General features: G+C 48.6%; 1 protein-coding gene across 2 annotated transcripts in view; it reads left to right on the top strand.

Annotated features, from left to right (window-relative positions):
- The first annotated feature begins 11562 nt into the window (after positions 1-11562).
- The window catches only part of LOC138765152 (lamina-associated polypeptide 2, isoforms beta/delta/epsilon/gamma-like), a 29601-nt gene continuing 27069 nt past the window's right edge, over positions 11563-14094 (top strand). The window contains exon 1 of one of the 2 annotated variants that reach the window (XM_069941987.1): positions 11563-11888. In XM_069941987.1, coding sequence (XP_069798088.1) covers positions 11673-11888 — 216 coding nt within the window. In that variant the 5' untranslated portion in view covers positions 11563-11672. The remainder of the gene's footprint in view (positions 11889-14094) is intronic. The other variant, XM_069941986.1, reaches the window with a different exon arrangement.

The raw sequence follows: 14094 nt of genomic DNA on the forward strand, positions 1-14094 counted from the left end.
GCTTGAGCCGCGTCCAATCAGACTTGAACTTGTTTGCACGTCCACTTTGCATATTGTACCCTAAGAGTTTGACCAATGAGCCTCGCGTTTGAGCCGCGTCCAATCAGACTTGAACTTGTTTGCACGTCCACTTTGCATATTGTACCCCAGGTGTTTGACCAATGAGCCTCGCGCTTGAGCCGCGTCCAATCAGACTTGAACTTGTTTGCACGTCCACTTTGCATATTGTACCCTAAGAGTTTGACCAATGAGCCTCGCGTTTGAGCCGCGTCCAATCAGACTTGAACTTGTTTGCACGTCCACTTTGCATATTGTACCCTAAGAGTTTGACCAATGAGCCTCGCACTTGAGCCGCGTCCAATCAGACTTGAACTTGTTTGCACGTCCACTTTGCATATTGTACCCTAAGAGTTTGACCAATGAGCCGCGCGTTTGAGCCTCGTCCAATCAGACTTGAACTTGTTTGCACGTCCACTTTGCATATTGTACCCCAGGAGTTTGACCAATGAGCCTCGCGCTTGAGCCGCGTCCAATCAGACTTGAACTTGTTTGCACGTCCACTTTGCAGATTGTACCCTAAGAGTTTGACCAATGAGCCTCGCGCTTGAGCCGCGTCCAATCAGACTTGAACTTGTTTGCACGTCCACTTTGCATATTGTACCCTAAGAGTTTGACCAATGAGCCTCGCGCTTGAGCCGCGTCCAATCAGACTTGAACTTGTTTGCACGTCCACTTTGCATATTGTACCCTAAGAGTTTGACCAATGAGCCGCGCGTTTGAGCCGCGTCCAATCAGACTTGAACTTGTTTGCACGTCCACTTTGCATATTGTACCCTAAGAGTTTGACCAATGAGCCTCGCGCTTGAGCCGCGTCCAATCAGACTTGAACTTGTTTGCACGTAAACTTTGCATATTGTACCCTAAGAGTTTGACCAATGAGCCTCGCGTTTGAGCCGCGTCCAATCAGACTTGACCTTGTTTGCACGTCCACTTTGCATATTGTACCCTAAGAGCTTGACCAATGAGCCTCGCACTTGAGCCGCGTCCAATCAGACTTGAACTTGTTTGCACGTCCACTTTGCATATTGTACCCTAAGAGTTTGACCAATGAGCCGCGCGCTTGAGCCGCGTCCAATCAGACTTGAACTTGTTTGCACGTCCACTTTGCATATTGTACCCTAAGAGTTTGACCAATGAGCCTCGCACTTGAGCCGCGTCCAATCAGACTTGAACTTGTTTGCACGTCCACTTTGCATATTGTACCCTAAGAGCTTGACCAATGAGCCTCGCACTTGAGCCGCGTCCAATCAGACTTGAACTTGTTTGCACGTCCACTTTGCATATTGTACCCCAGGAGTTTGACCAATGAGCCTCGCGCTTGAGCCGCGTCCAATCAGACTTGAACTTGTTTGCACGTCCACTTTGCATATTGTACCCTAAGAGTTTGACCAATGAGCCTCGCGTTTGAGCCGCGTCCAATCAGACTTGAACTTGTTTGCACGTCCACTTTGCATATTGTACCCTAAGAGTTTGACCAATGAGCCTCGCGTTTGAGCCGCGTCCAATCAGACTTGAACTTGTTTGCACGTCCACTTTGCATATTGTACCCCAGGAGTTTGACCAATGAGCCTCGCGCTTGAGCCGCGTCCAATCAGACTTGAACTTGTTTGCACGTCCACTTTGCATATTGTACCCTAAGAGTTTGACCAATGAGCCTCGCGTTTGAGCCGTGTCCAATCAGACTTGAACTTGTTTGCACGTCCACTTTGCATATTGTACCCTAAGAGTTTGACCAATGAGCCTCGCGCTTGAGTCGCGTCCAATCAGACTTGAACTTGTTTGCACGTCCACTTTGCATATTGTACCCTAAGAGTTTGACCAATGAGCCGCGCATTTGAGCCTCGTCCAATCAGACTTGAACTTGTTTGCACGTCCACTTTGCATATTGTACCCTAAGAGTTTGACCAATTAGCCTCGCGCTTGAGTCGCGTCCAATCAGACTTGAACTTGTTTGCACGTCCACTTTGCATATTGTACCCTAAGAGTTTGACCAATGAGCCTCGCACTTGAGCCGCGTCCAATCAGACTTGAACTTGTTTGCACGTCCACTTTGCATATTGTACCCTAAGAGTTTGACCAATGAGCCTCGCGTTTGAGCCGCGTCCAATCAGACTTGAACTTGTTTGCACGTCCACTTTGCATATTGTACCCTAAGAGTTTGACCAATGAGCCTCGCGTTTGAGCCGCGTCCAATCAGACTTGAACTTGTTTGCACGTCCACTTTGCATATTGTACCCCAGGAGTTTGACCAATGAGCCTCGCGCTTGAGCCGCGTCCAATCAGACTTGAACTTGTTTGCACGTCCACTTTGCATATTGTACCCTAAGAGTTTGACCAATGAGCCTCGCGTTTGAGCCGCGTCCAATCAGACTTGAACTTGTTTGCACGTCCACTTTGCATATTGTACCCTAAGAGTTTGACCAATGAGCCTCGCGCTTGAGCCGCGTCCAATCAGACTTGAACTTGTTTGCACGTCCACTTTGAATATTGTACCCTAAGAGTTTGACCAATGAGCCGCGCGTTTGAGCCTCGTCCAATCAGACTTGAACTTGTTTGCACGTCCACTTTGCATATTGTACCCCAGGAGTTTGACCAATGAGCCTCGCGCTTGAGCCGCGTCCAATCAGACTTGAACTTGTTTGCACGTCCACTTTGCATATTGTACCCTAAGAGTTTGACCAATGAGCCTCGCGTTTGAGCCGCGTCCAATCAGACTTGAACTTGTTTGCACGTCCACTTTGCATATTGTACCCTAAGAGTTTGACCAATGAGCCTCGCGCTTGAGCCGCGTCCAATCAGACTTGAACTTGTTTGCACGTCCACTTTGCATATTGTACCCTAAGAGTTTGACCAATGAGCCGCGCGTTTGAGCCTCGTCCAATCAGACTTGAACTTGTTTGCACGTCCACTTTGCATATTGTACCCTAAGAGTTTGACCAATTAGCCTCGCGCTTGAGTCGCGTCCAATCAGACTTGAACTTGTTTGCACGTCCACTTTGCATATTGTACCCTAAGAGTTTGACCAATGAGCCTCGCGCTTGAGCCGCGTCCAATCAGACTTGAACTTGTTTGCACGTCCACTTTGCATATTGTACCCTAAGAGTTTGACCAATGAGCCTCGCGCTTGAGCCGCGTCCAATCAGACTTGAACTTGTTTGCACGTCCACTTTGCATATTGTACCCTAAGAGTTTGACCAATGAGCCTCGCGCTTGAGCCGCGTCCAATCAGACTTGAACTTGTTTGCACGTCCACTTTGCATATTGTACCCTAAGAGTTTGACCAATGAGCCTCGCGTTTGAGTCGCGTCCAATCAGACTTGAACTTGTTTGCACGTCCACTTTGCATATTGTACCCCAGGTGTTTGACCAATGAGCCTTGCGCTTGAGCCGCGTCCAATCAGACTTGAACTTGTTTGCACGTCCACTTTGCATATTGTACCCTAAGAGTTTGACCAATGAGCCTCGCGTTTGAGCCGCGTCCAATCAGACTTGAACTTGTTTGCACGTCCACTTTGCATATTGTACCCTAAGAGTTTGACCAATGAGCCTCGCACTTGAGCCGCGTCCAATCAGACTTGAACTTGTTTGCACGTCCACTTTGCATATTGTACCCTAAGAGTTTGACCAATGAGCCGCGCGTTTGAGCCTCGTCCAATCAGACTTGAACTTGTTTGCACGTCCACTTTGCATATTGTACCCCAGGAGTTTGACCAATGAGCCTCGCGCTTGAGCCGCGTCCAATCAGACTTGAACTTGTTTGCACGTCCACTTTGCAGATTGTACCCTAAGAGTTTGACCAATGAGCCTCGCGCTTGAGCCGCGTCCAATCAGACTTGAACTTGTTTGCACGTCCACTTTGCATATTGTACCCTAAGAGTTTGACCAATGAGCCTCGCGCTTGAGCCGCGTCCAATCAGACTTGAACTTGTTTGCACGTCCACTTTGCATATTGTACCCTAAGAGTTTGACCAATGAGCCGCGCGTTTGAGCCGCGTCCAATCAGACTTGAACTTGTTTGCACGTCCACTTTGCATATTGTACCCTAAGAGTTTGACCAATGAGCCTCGCGCTTGAGCCGCGTCCAATCAGACTTGAACTTGTTTGCACGTAAACTTTGCATATTGTACCCTAAGAGTTTGACCAATGAGCCTCGCGTTTGAGCCGCGTCCAATCAGACTTGACCTTGTTTGCACGTCCACTTTGCATATTGTACCCTAAGAGCTTGACCAATGAGCCTCGCGTTTGAGCCGCGTCCAATCAGACTTGACCTTGTTTGCACGTCCACTTTGCATATTGTACCCTAAGAGCTTGACCAATGAGCCTCGCACTTGAGCCGCGTCCAATCAGACTTGAACTTGTTTGCACGTCCACTTTGCATATTGTACCCTAAGAGTTTGACCAATGAGCCGCGCGCTTGAGCCGCGTCCAATCAGACTTGAACTTGTTTGCACGTCCACTTTGCATATTGTACCCTAAGAGTTTGACCAATGAGCCTCGCACTTGAGCCGCGTCCAATCAGACTTGAACTTGTTTGCACGTCCACTTTGCATATTGTACCCTAAGAGCTTGACCAATGAGCCTCGCACTTGAGCCGCGTCCAATCAGACTTGAACTTGTTTGCACGTCCACTTTGCATATTGTACCCCAGGAGTTTGACCAATGAGCCTCGCGCTTGAGCCGCGTCCAATCAGACTTGAACTTGTTTGCACGTCCACTTTGCATATTGTACCCTAAGAGTTTGACCAATGAGCCTCGCGTTTGAGCCGCGTCCAATCAGACTTGAACTTGTTTGCACGTCCACTTTGCATATTGTACCCTAAGAGTTTGACCAATGAGCCTCGCGTTTGAGCCGCGTCCAATCAGACTTGAACTTGTTTGCACGTCCACTTTGCATATTGTACCCCAGGAGTTTGACCAATGAGCCTCGCGCTTGAGCCGCGTCCAATCAGACTTGAACTTGTTTGCACGTCCACTTTGCATATTGTACCCTAAGAGTTTGACCAATGAGCCTCGCGTTTGAGCCGTGTCCAATCAGACTTGAACTTGTTTGCACGTCCACTTTGCATATTGTACCCTAAGAGTTTGACCAATGAGCCTCGCGCTTGAGCCGCGTCCAATCAGACTTGAACTTGTTTGCACGTCCACTTTGCATATTGTACCCTAAGAGTTTGACCAATGAGCCGCGCATTTGAGCCTCGTCCAATCAGACTTGAACTTGTTTGCACGTCCACTTTGCATATTGTACCCTAAGAGTTTGACCAATTAGCCTCGCGCTTGAGTCGCGTCCAATCAGACTTGAACTTGTTTGCACGTCCACTTTGCATATTGTACCCTAAGAGTTTGACCAATGAGCCTCGCGCTTGAGCCGCGTCCAATCAGACTTGAACTTGTTTGCACGTCCACTTTGCATATTGTACCCTAAGAGTTTGACCAATGAGCCTCGCGCTTGAGCCGCGTCCAATCAGACTTGAACTTGTTTGCACGTCCACTTTGCATATTGTACCCTAAGAGTTTGACCAATGAGCCTCGCGCTTGAGCCGCGTCCAATCAGACTTGAACTTGTTTGCACGTCCACTTTGCATATTGTACCCTAAGTGTTTAACCAATGAGCCTCGCGCTTGAGCCGCGTCCAATCAGACTTGAACTTGTTTGCACGTCCACTTTGCATATTGTACCCTAAGAGTTTGACGAATGAGCCTCGCGTTTGAGCCGCGTCCAATCAGACTTGAACTTGTTTGCACGTCCACTTTTCATATTGTACCCCAGGAGTTTGACCAATGAGCCTCGCGCTTGAGCCGCGTCCAATCAGACTTGAACTTGTTTGCACGTCCACTTTGCATATTGTACCCTAAGAGCTTGACCAATGAGCCTCGCACTTGAGCCGCGTCCAATCAGACTTGAACTTGTTTGCACGTCCACTTTGCATATTGTACCCCAGGAGTTTGACCAATGAGCCTCGCGCTTGAGCCGCGTCCAATCAGACTTGAACTTGTTTGCACGTCCACTTTGCATATTGTACCCTAAGAGTTTGACCAATGAGCCTCGCGTTTGAGCCGCGTCCAATCAGACTTGAACTTGTTTGCACGTCCACTTTGCATATTGTACCCTAAGAGTTTGACCAATGAGCCTCGCGTTTGAGCCGCGTCCAATCAGACTTGAACTTGTTTGCACGTCCACTTTGCATATTGTACCCCAGGAGTTTGACCAATGAGCCTCGCGCTTGAGCCGCGTCCAATCAGACTTGAACTTGTTTGCACGTCCACTTTGCATATTGTACCCTAAGAGTTTGACCAATGAGCCTCGCGTTTGAGCCGTGTCCAATCAGACTTGAACTTGTTTGCACGTCCACTTTGCATATTGTACCCTAAGAGTTTGACCAATGAGCCTCGCGCTTGAGTCGCGTCCAATCAGACTTGAACTTGTTTGCACGTCCACTTTGCATATTGTACCCTAAGAGTTTGACCAATGAGCCGCGCATTTGAGCCTCGTCCAATCAGACTTGAACTTGTTTGCACGTCCACTTTGCATATTGTACCCTAAGAGTTTGACCAATTAGCCTCGCGCTTGAGTCGCGTCCAATCAGACTTGAACTTGTTTGCACGTCCACTTTGCATATTGTACCCTAAGAGTTTGACCAATGAGCCTCGCACTTGAGCCGCGTCCAATCAGACTTGAACTTGTTTGCACGTCCACTTTGCATATTGTACCCTAAGAGTTTGACCAATGAGCCTCGCGTTTGAGCCGCGTCCAATCAGACTTGAACTTGTTTGCACGTCCACTTTGCATATTGTACCCTAAGAGTTTGACCAATGAGCCTCGCGTTTGAGCCGCGTCCAATCAGACTTGAACTTGTTTGCACGTCCACTTTGCATATTGTACCCCAGGAGTTTGACCAATGAGCCTCGCGCTTGAGCCGCGTCCAATCAGACTTGAACTTGTTTGCACGTCCACTTTGCATATTGTACCCTAAGAGTTTGACCAATGAGCCTCGCGTTTGAGCCGCGTCCAATCAGACTTGAACTTGTTTGCACGTCCACTTTGCATATTGTACCCTAAGAGTTTGACCAATGAGCCTCGCGCTTGAGCCGCGTCCAATCAGACTTGAACTTGTTTGCACGTCCACTTTGAATATTGTACCCTAAGAGTTTGACCAATGAGCCGCGCGTTTGAGCCTCGTCCAATCAGACTTGAACTTGTTTGCACGTCCACTTTGCATATTGTACCCCAGGAGTTTGACCAATGAGCCTCGCGCTTGAGCCGCGTCCAATCAGACTTGAACTTGTTTGCACGTCCACTTTGCATATTGTACCCTAAGAGTTTGACCAATGAGCCTCGCGTTTGAGCCGCGTCCAATCAGACTTGAACTTGTTTGCACGTCCACTTTGCATATTGTACCCTAAGAGTTTGACCAATGAGCCTCGCGCTTGAGCCGCGTCCAATCAGACTTGAACTTGTTTGCACGTCCACTTTGCATATTGTACCCTAAGAGTTTGACCAATGAGCCGCGCGTTTGAGCCTCGTCCAATCAGACTTGAACTTGTTTGCACGTCCACTTTGCATATTGTACCCTAAGAGTTTGACCAATTAGCCTCGCGCTTGAGTCGCGTCCAATCAGACTTGAACTTGTTTGCACGTCCACTTTGCATATTGTACCCTAAGAGTTTGACCAATGAGCCTCGCGCTTGAGCCGCGTCCAATCAGACTTGAACTTGTTTGCACGTCCACTTTGCATATTGTACCCTAAGAGTTTGACCAATGAGCCTCGCGCTTGAGCCGCGTCCAATCAGACTTGAACTTGTTTGCACGTCCACTTTGCATATTGTACCCTAAGAGTTTGACCAATGAGCCTCGCGCTTGAGCCGCGTCCAATCAGACTTGAACTTGTTTGCACGTCCACTTTGCATATTGTACCCTAAGAGTTTGACCAATGAGCCTCGCGTTTGAGCCGCGTCCAATCAGACTTGAACTTGTTTGCACGTCCACTTTGCATATTGTACCCCAGGTGTTTGACCAATGAGCCTTGCGCTTGAGCCGCGTCCAATCAGACTTGAACTTGTTTGCACGTCCACTTTGCATATTGTACCCTAAGAGTTTGACCAATGAGCCTCGCGTTTGAGCCGCGTCCAATCAGACTTGAACTTGTTTGCACGTCCACTTTGCATATTGTACCCTAAGAGTTTGACCAATGAGCCTCGCACTTGAGCCGCGTCCAATCAGACTTGAACTTGTTTGCACGTCCACTTTGCATATTGTACCCTAAGAGTTTGACCAATGAGCCGCGCGTTTGAGCCTCGTCCAATCAGACTTGAACTTGTTTGCACGTCCACTTTGCATATTGTACCCCAGGAGTTTGACCAATGAGCCTCGCGCTTGAGCCGCGTCCAATCAGACTTGAACTTGTTTGCACGTCCACTTTGCAGATTGTACCCTAAGAGTTTGACCAATGAGCCTCGCGCTTGAGCCGCGTCCAATCAGACTTGAACTTGTTTGCACGTCCACTTTGCATATTGTACCCTAAGAGTTTGACCAATGAGCCTCGCGCTTGAGCCGCGTCCAATCAGACTTGAACTTGTTTGCACGTCCACTTTGCATATTGTACCCTAAGAGTTTGACCAATGAGCCGCGCGTTTGAGCCGCGTCCAATCAGACTTGAACTTGTTTGCACGTCCACTTTGCATATTGTACCCTAAGAGTTTGACCAATGAGCCTCGCGCTTGAGCCGCGTCCAATCAGACTTGAACTTGTTTGCACGTAAACTTTGCATATTGTACCCTAAGAGTTTGACCAATGAGCCTCGCGTTTGAGCCGCGTCCAATCAGACTTGACCTTGTTTGCACGTCCACTTTGCATATTGTACCCTAAGAGCTTGACCAATGAGCCTCGCGTTTGAGCCGCGTCCAATCAGACTTGACCTTGTTTGCACGTCCACTTTGCATATTGTACCCTAAGAGCTTGACCAATGAGCCTCGCACTTGAGCCGCGTCCAATCAGACTTGAACTTGTTTGCACGTCCACTTTGCATATTGTACCCTAAGAGTTTGACCAATGAGCCGCGCGCTTGAGCCGCGTCCAATCAGACTTGAACTTGTTTGCACGTCCACTTTGCATATTGTACCCTAAGAGTTTGACCAATGAGCCTCGCACTTGAGCCGCGTCCAATCAGACTTGAACTTGTTTGCACGTCCACTTTGCATATTGTACCCTAAGAGCTTGACCAATGAGCCTCGCACTTGAGCCGCGTCCAATCAGACTTGAACTTGTTTGCACGTCCACTTTGCATATTGTACCCCAGGAGTTTGACCAATGAGCCTCGCGCTTGAGCCGCGTCCAATCAGACTTGAACTTGTTTGCACGTCCACTTTGCATATTGTACCCTAAGAGTTTGACCAATGAGCCTCGCGTTTGAGCCGCGTCCAATCAGACTTGAACTTGTTTGCACGTCCACTTTGCATATTGTACCCTAAGAGTTTGACCAATGAGCCTCGCGTTTGAGCCGCGTCCAATCAGACTTGAACTTGTTTGCACGTCCACTTTGCATATTGTACCCCAGGAGTTTGACCAATGAGCCTCGCGCTTGAGCCGCGTCCAATCAGACTTGAACTTGTTTGCACGTCCACTTTGCATATTGTACCCTAAGAGTTTGACCAATGAGCCTCGCGTTTGAGCCGTGTCCAATCAGACTTGAACTTGTTTGCACGTCCACTTTGCATATTGTACCCTAAGAGTTTGACCAATGAGCCTCGCGCTTGAGCCGCGTCCAATCAGACTTGAACTTGTTTGCACGTCCACTTTGCATATTGTACCCTAAGAGTTTGACCAATGAGCCGCGCATTTGAGCCTCGTCCAATCAGACTTGAACTTGTTTGCACGTCCACTTTGCATATTGTACCCTAAGAGTTTGACCAATTAGCCTCGCGCTTGAGTCGCGTCCAATCAGACTTGAACTTGTTTGCACGTCCACTTTGCATATTGTACCCTAAGAGTTTGACCAATGAGCCTCGCGCTTGAGCCGCGTCCAATCAGACTTGAACTTGTTTGCACGTCCACTTTGCATATTGTACCCTAAGAGTTTGACCAATGAGCCTCGCGCTTGAGCCGCGTCCAATCAGACTTGAACTTGTTTGCACGTCCACTTTGCATATTGTACCCTAAGAGTTTGACCAATGAGCCTCGCGCTTGAGCCGCGTCCAATCAGACTTGAACTTGTTTGCACGTCCACTTTGCATATTGTACCCTAAGTGTTTAACCAATGAGCCTCGCGCTTGAGCCGCGTCCAATCAGACTTGAACTTGTTTGCACGTCCACTTTGCATATTGTACCCTAAGAGTTTGACGAATGAGCCTCGCGTTTGAGCCGCGTCCAATCAGACTTGAACTTGTTTGCACGTCCACTTTTCATATTGTACCCCAGGAGTTTGACCAATGAGCCTCGCGCTTGAGCCGCGTCCAATCAGACTTGAACTTGTTTGCACGTCCACTTTGCATATTGTACCCTAAGAGTTTGACCAATGAGCCTCGCGTTTGAGCCGCGTCCAATCAGACTTGAACTTGTTTGCACGTCCACTTTGCATATTGTACCCTAAGAGTTTGACCAATGAGCCTCGCGTTTGAGCCGCGTCCAATCAGACTTGAACTTGTTTGCACGTCCACTTTGCATATTGTACCCCAGGAGTTTGACCAATGAGCCTCGCGCTTGAGCCGCGTCCAATCAGACTTGAACTTGTTTGCACGTCCACTTTGCATATTGTACCCTAAGAGTTTGACCAATGAGCCTCGCGTTTGAGCCGCGTCCAATCAGACTTGAACTTGTTTGCACGTCCACTTTGCATATTGTACCCTAAGAGTTTGACCAATGAGCCTCGCGCTTGAGCCGCGTCCAATCAGACTTGAACTTGTTTGCACGTCCACTTTGCATATTGTACCCTAAGAGTTTGACCAATGAGCCTCGCGCTTGAGCCGCGTCCAATCAGACTTGAACTTGTTTGCACGTCCACTTTGCAGATTGTACCCTAAGAGTTTGACCAATGAGCCTCGCGCTTGAGCCGCGTCCAATCAGACTTGAACTTGTTTGCACGTCCACTTTGCATATTGTACCCTAAGAGTTTGACCAATGAGCCGCGCGTTTGAGCCTCGTCCAATCAGACTTGAACTTGTTTGCACGTCCACTTTGCATATTGTACCCTAAGAGTTTGACCAATGAGCCGCGCGTTTGAGCCTCGTCCAATCAGACTTGAACTTGTTTGCACGTCCACTTTGCATATTGTACCCTAAGAGTTTGACCAATGAGCCTCGCGTTTGAGCCGCGTCCAATCAGACTTGAACTTGTTTGCACGTCCACTTTGCATATTGTACCCTAAGAGTTTGACCAATGAGCCGCGCGTTTGAGCCGCGTCCAATCAGACTTGAACTTGTTTGCACGTCCACTTTGCATATTGTACCCTAAGAGTTTGACCAATGAGCCGCGCGTTTGAGCCGCGTCCAATCAGACTTGAACTTGTTTGCACGTGCCTATTGTACATGCGTGGGCGCCGAGGGACATTAATGCCGTTTCTCGGCTTCGTGGCTCCCCTTCGTTGAACAATAGAAAGAGCGATTTGATCCCTAATCCGGAGTATGTCCGAGACTTGGGAACACCGGGATCCCAGTAACTTGACCAAAGACAGGCTGAAGATCGAATTAATTGCTCACAACGTCCCTTTACCGCGAAAGGAGCAGAAGAAGGAGGTTTACGTTCAGCTCTATTTAAAGCACGTCACTTCTAAGAATAAGTCGGAATTAAGGGCCGATTTTTCCAGCGACGAGGAGGACTCTTCAGAAGTGAAAAGCACCGTGAGTTTAGGGAACTTGGTGTGTGGGTCCCGCCCGTATTTCGACGATAGACGTCAGTATCCAGTATTTAGAAGGGTTGGAGATTATATTTTACGAGCATGTTTTCTTAATCCAGTGAAAATGCCGGTTTGCGCGCGCGCGCTCTCTCTCCCCTCCTCCCCCTCTCTCTCTCTCCTCCCTCCTCCCCCTCTCTCTCTCCTCTCTCTCTCTCCCCTCCTCCCCCTCTCTCTCTCTCCCCCCTCCTCCCCCTCTCTCTCTCCTCTCTCTCTCTCCCCTCCTCCCCCTCTCTCTCCTCTCTCTCTCCCCTCCTCCCCCCTCTCTCTCCTCTCTCTCTCTCCCCCCTCCTCCCCCTCTCTCTCTCCTCTCTCTCTCTCCCCTCCTCCCCCTCTCTCTCTCCTCTCTCTCTCTCCCCTCCTCCCCCTCTCTCCCTCCTCCCCCTCTCTCCCTCCTCCCCTCTCTCCCCTCCTCCCCCTCTCTCCCTCCTCCCCCTCTCTCCCCCTCCTCCCCCTCTCTCCCCCTTCCCTCTCTCTCCCCCTCTCTCCCTCTTTCTCCCTCTTTCTCCCTCTTTTCTCCCTCTCTTCTCCCTCTTACTCCTCTTTCTCCTCTCTTTCTCTCTCTTTCTCTCTCTTTCTCTCCTCTTTCTCCTCTCTTTCTCTCTCTCTTTCTCTCTCTCTTCTCTCCTCTCTTCTCTCTCTCTTTCTCTTCTCTCTTTCTCTCTCTCTTTCTCCTCTCTCTCTCTCTTCTCTCTCTCACTCTCTCTCTTCTCTCTTTCTCTCTCATTCCTCTCTCTTCTCTCTCATCTTTCTCTCTCTTTCTCTCTCTCTTTCTTCTCTTCTCTCTCTTTTCTCTCTTCTTCTTCTCTCTCTCTTTCTCTCTCTCTTTCTCTCTCTCTTTCTCTCTCTCTTCTCTCTCTCTCTCTCTTTCTCTCTCTCTTTCTCTCTCTCTTTCTCTCTCTCTTTCTCTCTCTCTTCTCTCTCTCTTTCTCTCTCTCTCTTCTCTCTCTTCTTTCTCTCTCTTTCCTTCTCTCTCTCCTCTTCTCTCTCCTCTCTTTCTCTCCTCTCTTTCCCCCCCCCCCCCGCCACCGCATCAAATCCTTTTCCTCTCGATTCCCCGGCTTCTCCCACTTCCGTGTGCCCATCCAAGTTCATAAATGTGAAAGATGGCTCCTTCTCGGGGGAGGGAAGGCAGGTGGAATATCATGGTGAATTTGATTTAAACCTGCTCCGTCCTCCACTGACAAAAGCTTCCTCGACATGTTAAAGGTCCAAAATGGCCGGTGCGACTCGGCTCCGAGGGGGATTTGGGTTTTGAACTGGCTGGGAGGGAGGCCACGGCAATTCCTCTTGCTTGATGCCCGAACGGAGGGCTGAGGACCAATCTTGTGGACGTTGTTCGGAGGTGGATTGATCTCGTTTTGTCGGGGGCTTTCCGTGTGACCACAAATGTTCACCGAGGGTGAATAAAAGTGTAAAAAGCTGGAAATGCATCTGCGAAAGAGATCCTGCCTCACCTGTTAAATCTTTTCTTGGCGGGTTTTCTTGTATCAGTTTTCCAAGATCTGCGGGGGTGGGGTTAAAAGGTAGGTTTAAATTTGCGGAGATAATTCAACAAGATCAAATTTATTGTCGGAAAGTCTGTTTTGCCTACTCGGTCAGTCAACGCAGTGTAGACAGTGCGCAGAGTTGCAGAGAATTCAATTTGGACACAGAACAAAGGCGTCATTATTTTTTTACGAGTGGAAGGTGAGTTCGATAATGGCGGGAAAGAAGGTGTCCTTGAATCTGATGGCCAATTATCTCATACTCTACTGAATCTTCCCAGCAGGAGGATGTGGAGAAAGTGGCCGGGGTGGAATGAGGCTTCTCGTGTGTTGGCTGCTTTACTCGAGTTATTGTTGCCATTGTACATTGCTATTCCAGCATCATTGGATTTCCATATGACTAATACAGTAATTTTACTAGATGTGTAAATTAATTTCCTCCATTGATGTTCAGAATCCATAGATGAAATCTGGTTTCCCTCCATTCTCATGCTTAACACATAATTAATAAGAAAAGCCTTTATTATCTCCCAACAATAATAATAATAATAATTTTCAAAAATCTTTGGCTTGGCTTCGCGGACGAAGATTTATGGAGGGGGTAAAAAGTCCACGTCAGCTGCAGGCTCGTTTGTGGCTGACCAGTCCGATGCGGGACAGGCAGAC

Source organism: Narcine bancroftii, chromosome 5 (assembly GCF_036971445.1).
Source record: "Narcine bancroftii isolate sNarBan1 chromosome 5, sNarBan1.hap1, whole genome shotgun sequence".
Classification (NCBI taxonomy): domain Eukaryota; kingdom Metazoa; phylum Chordata; class Chondrichthyes; order Torpediniformes; family Narcinidae; genus Narcine; species Narcine bancroftii.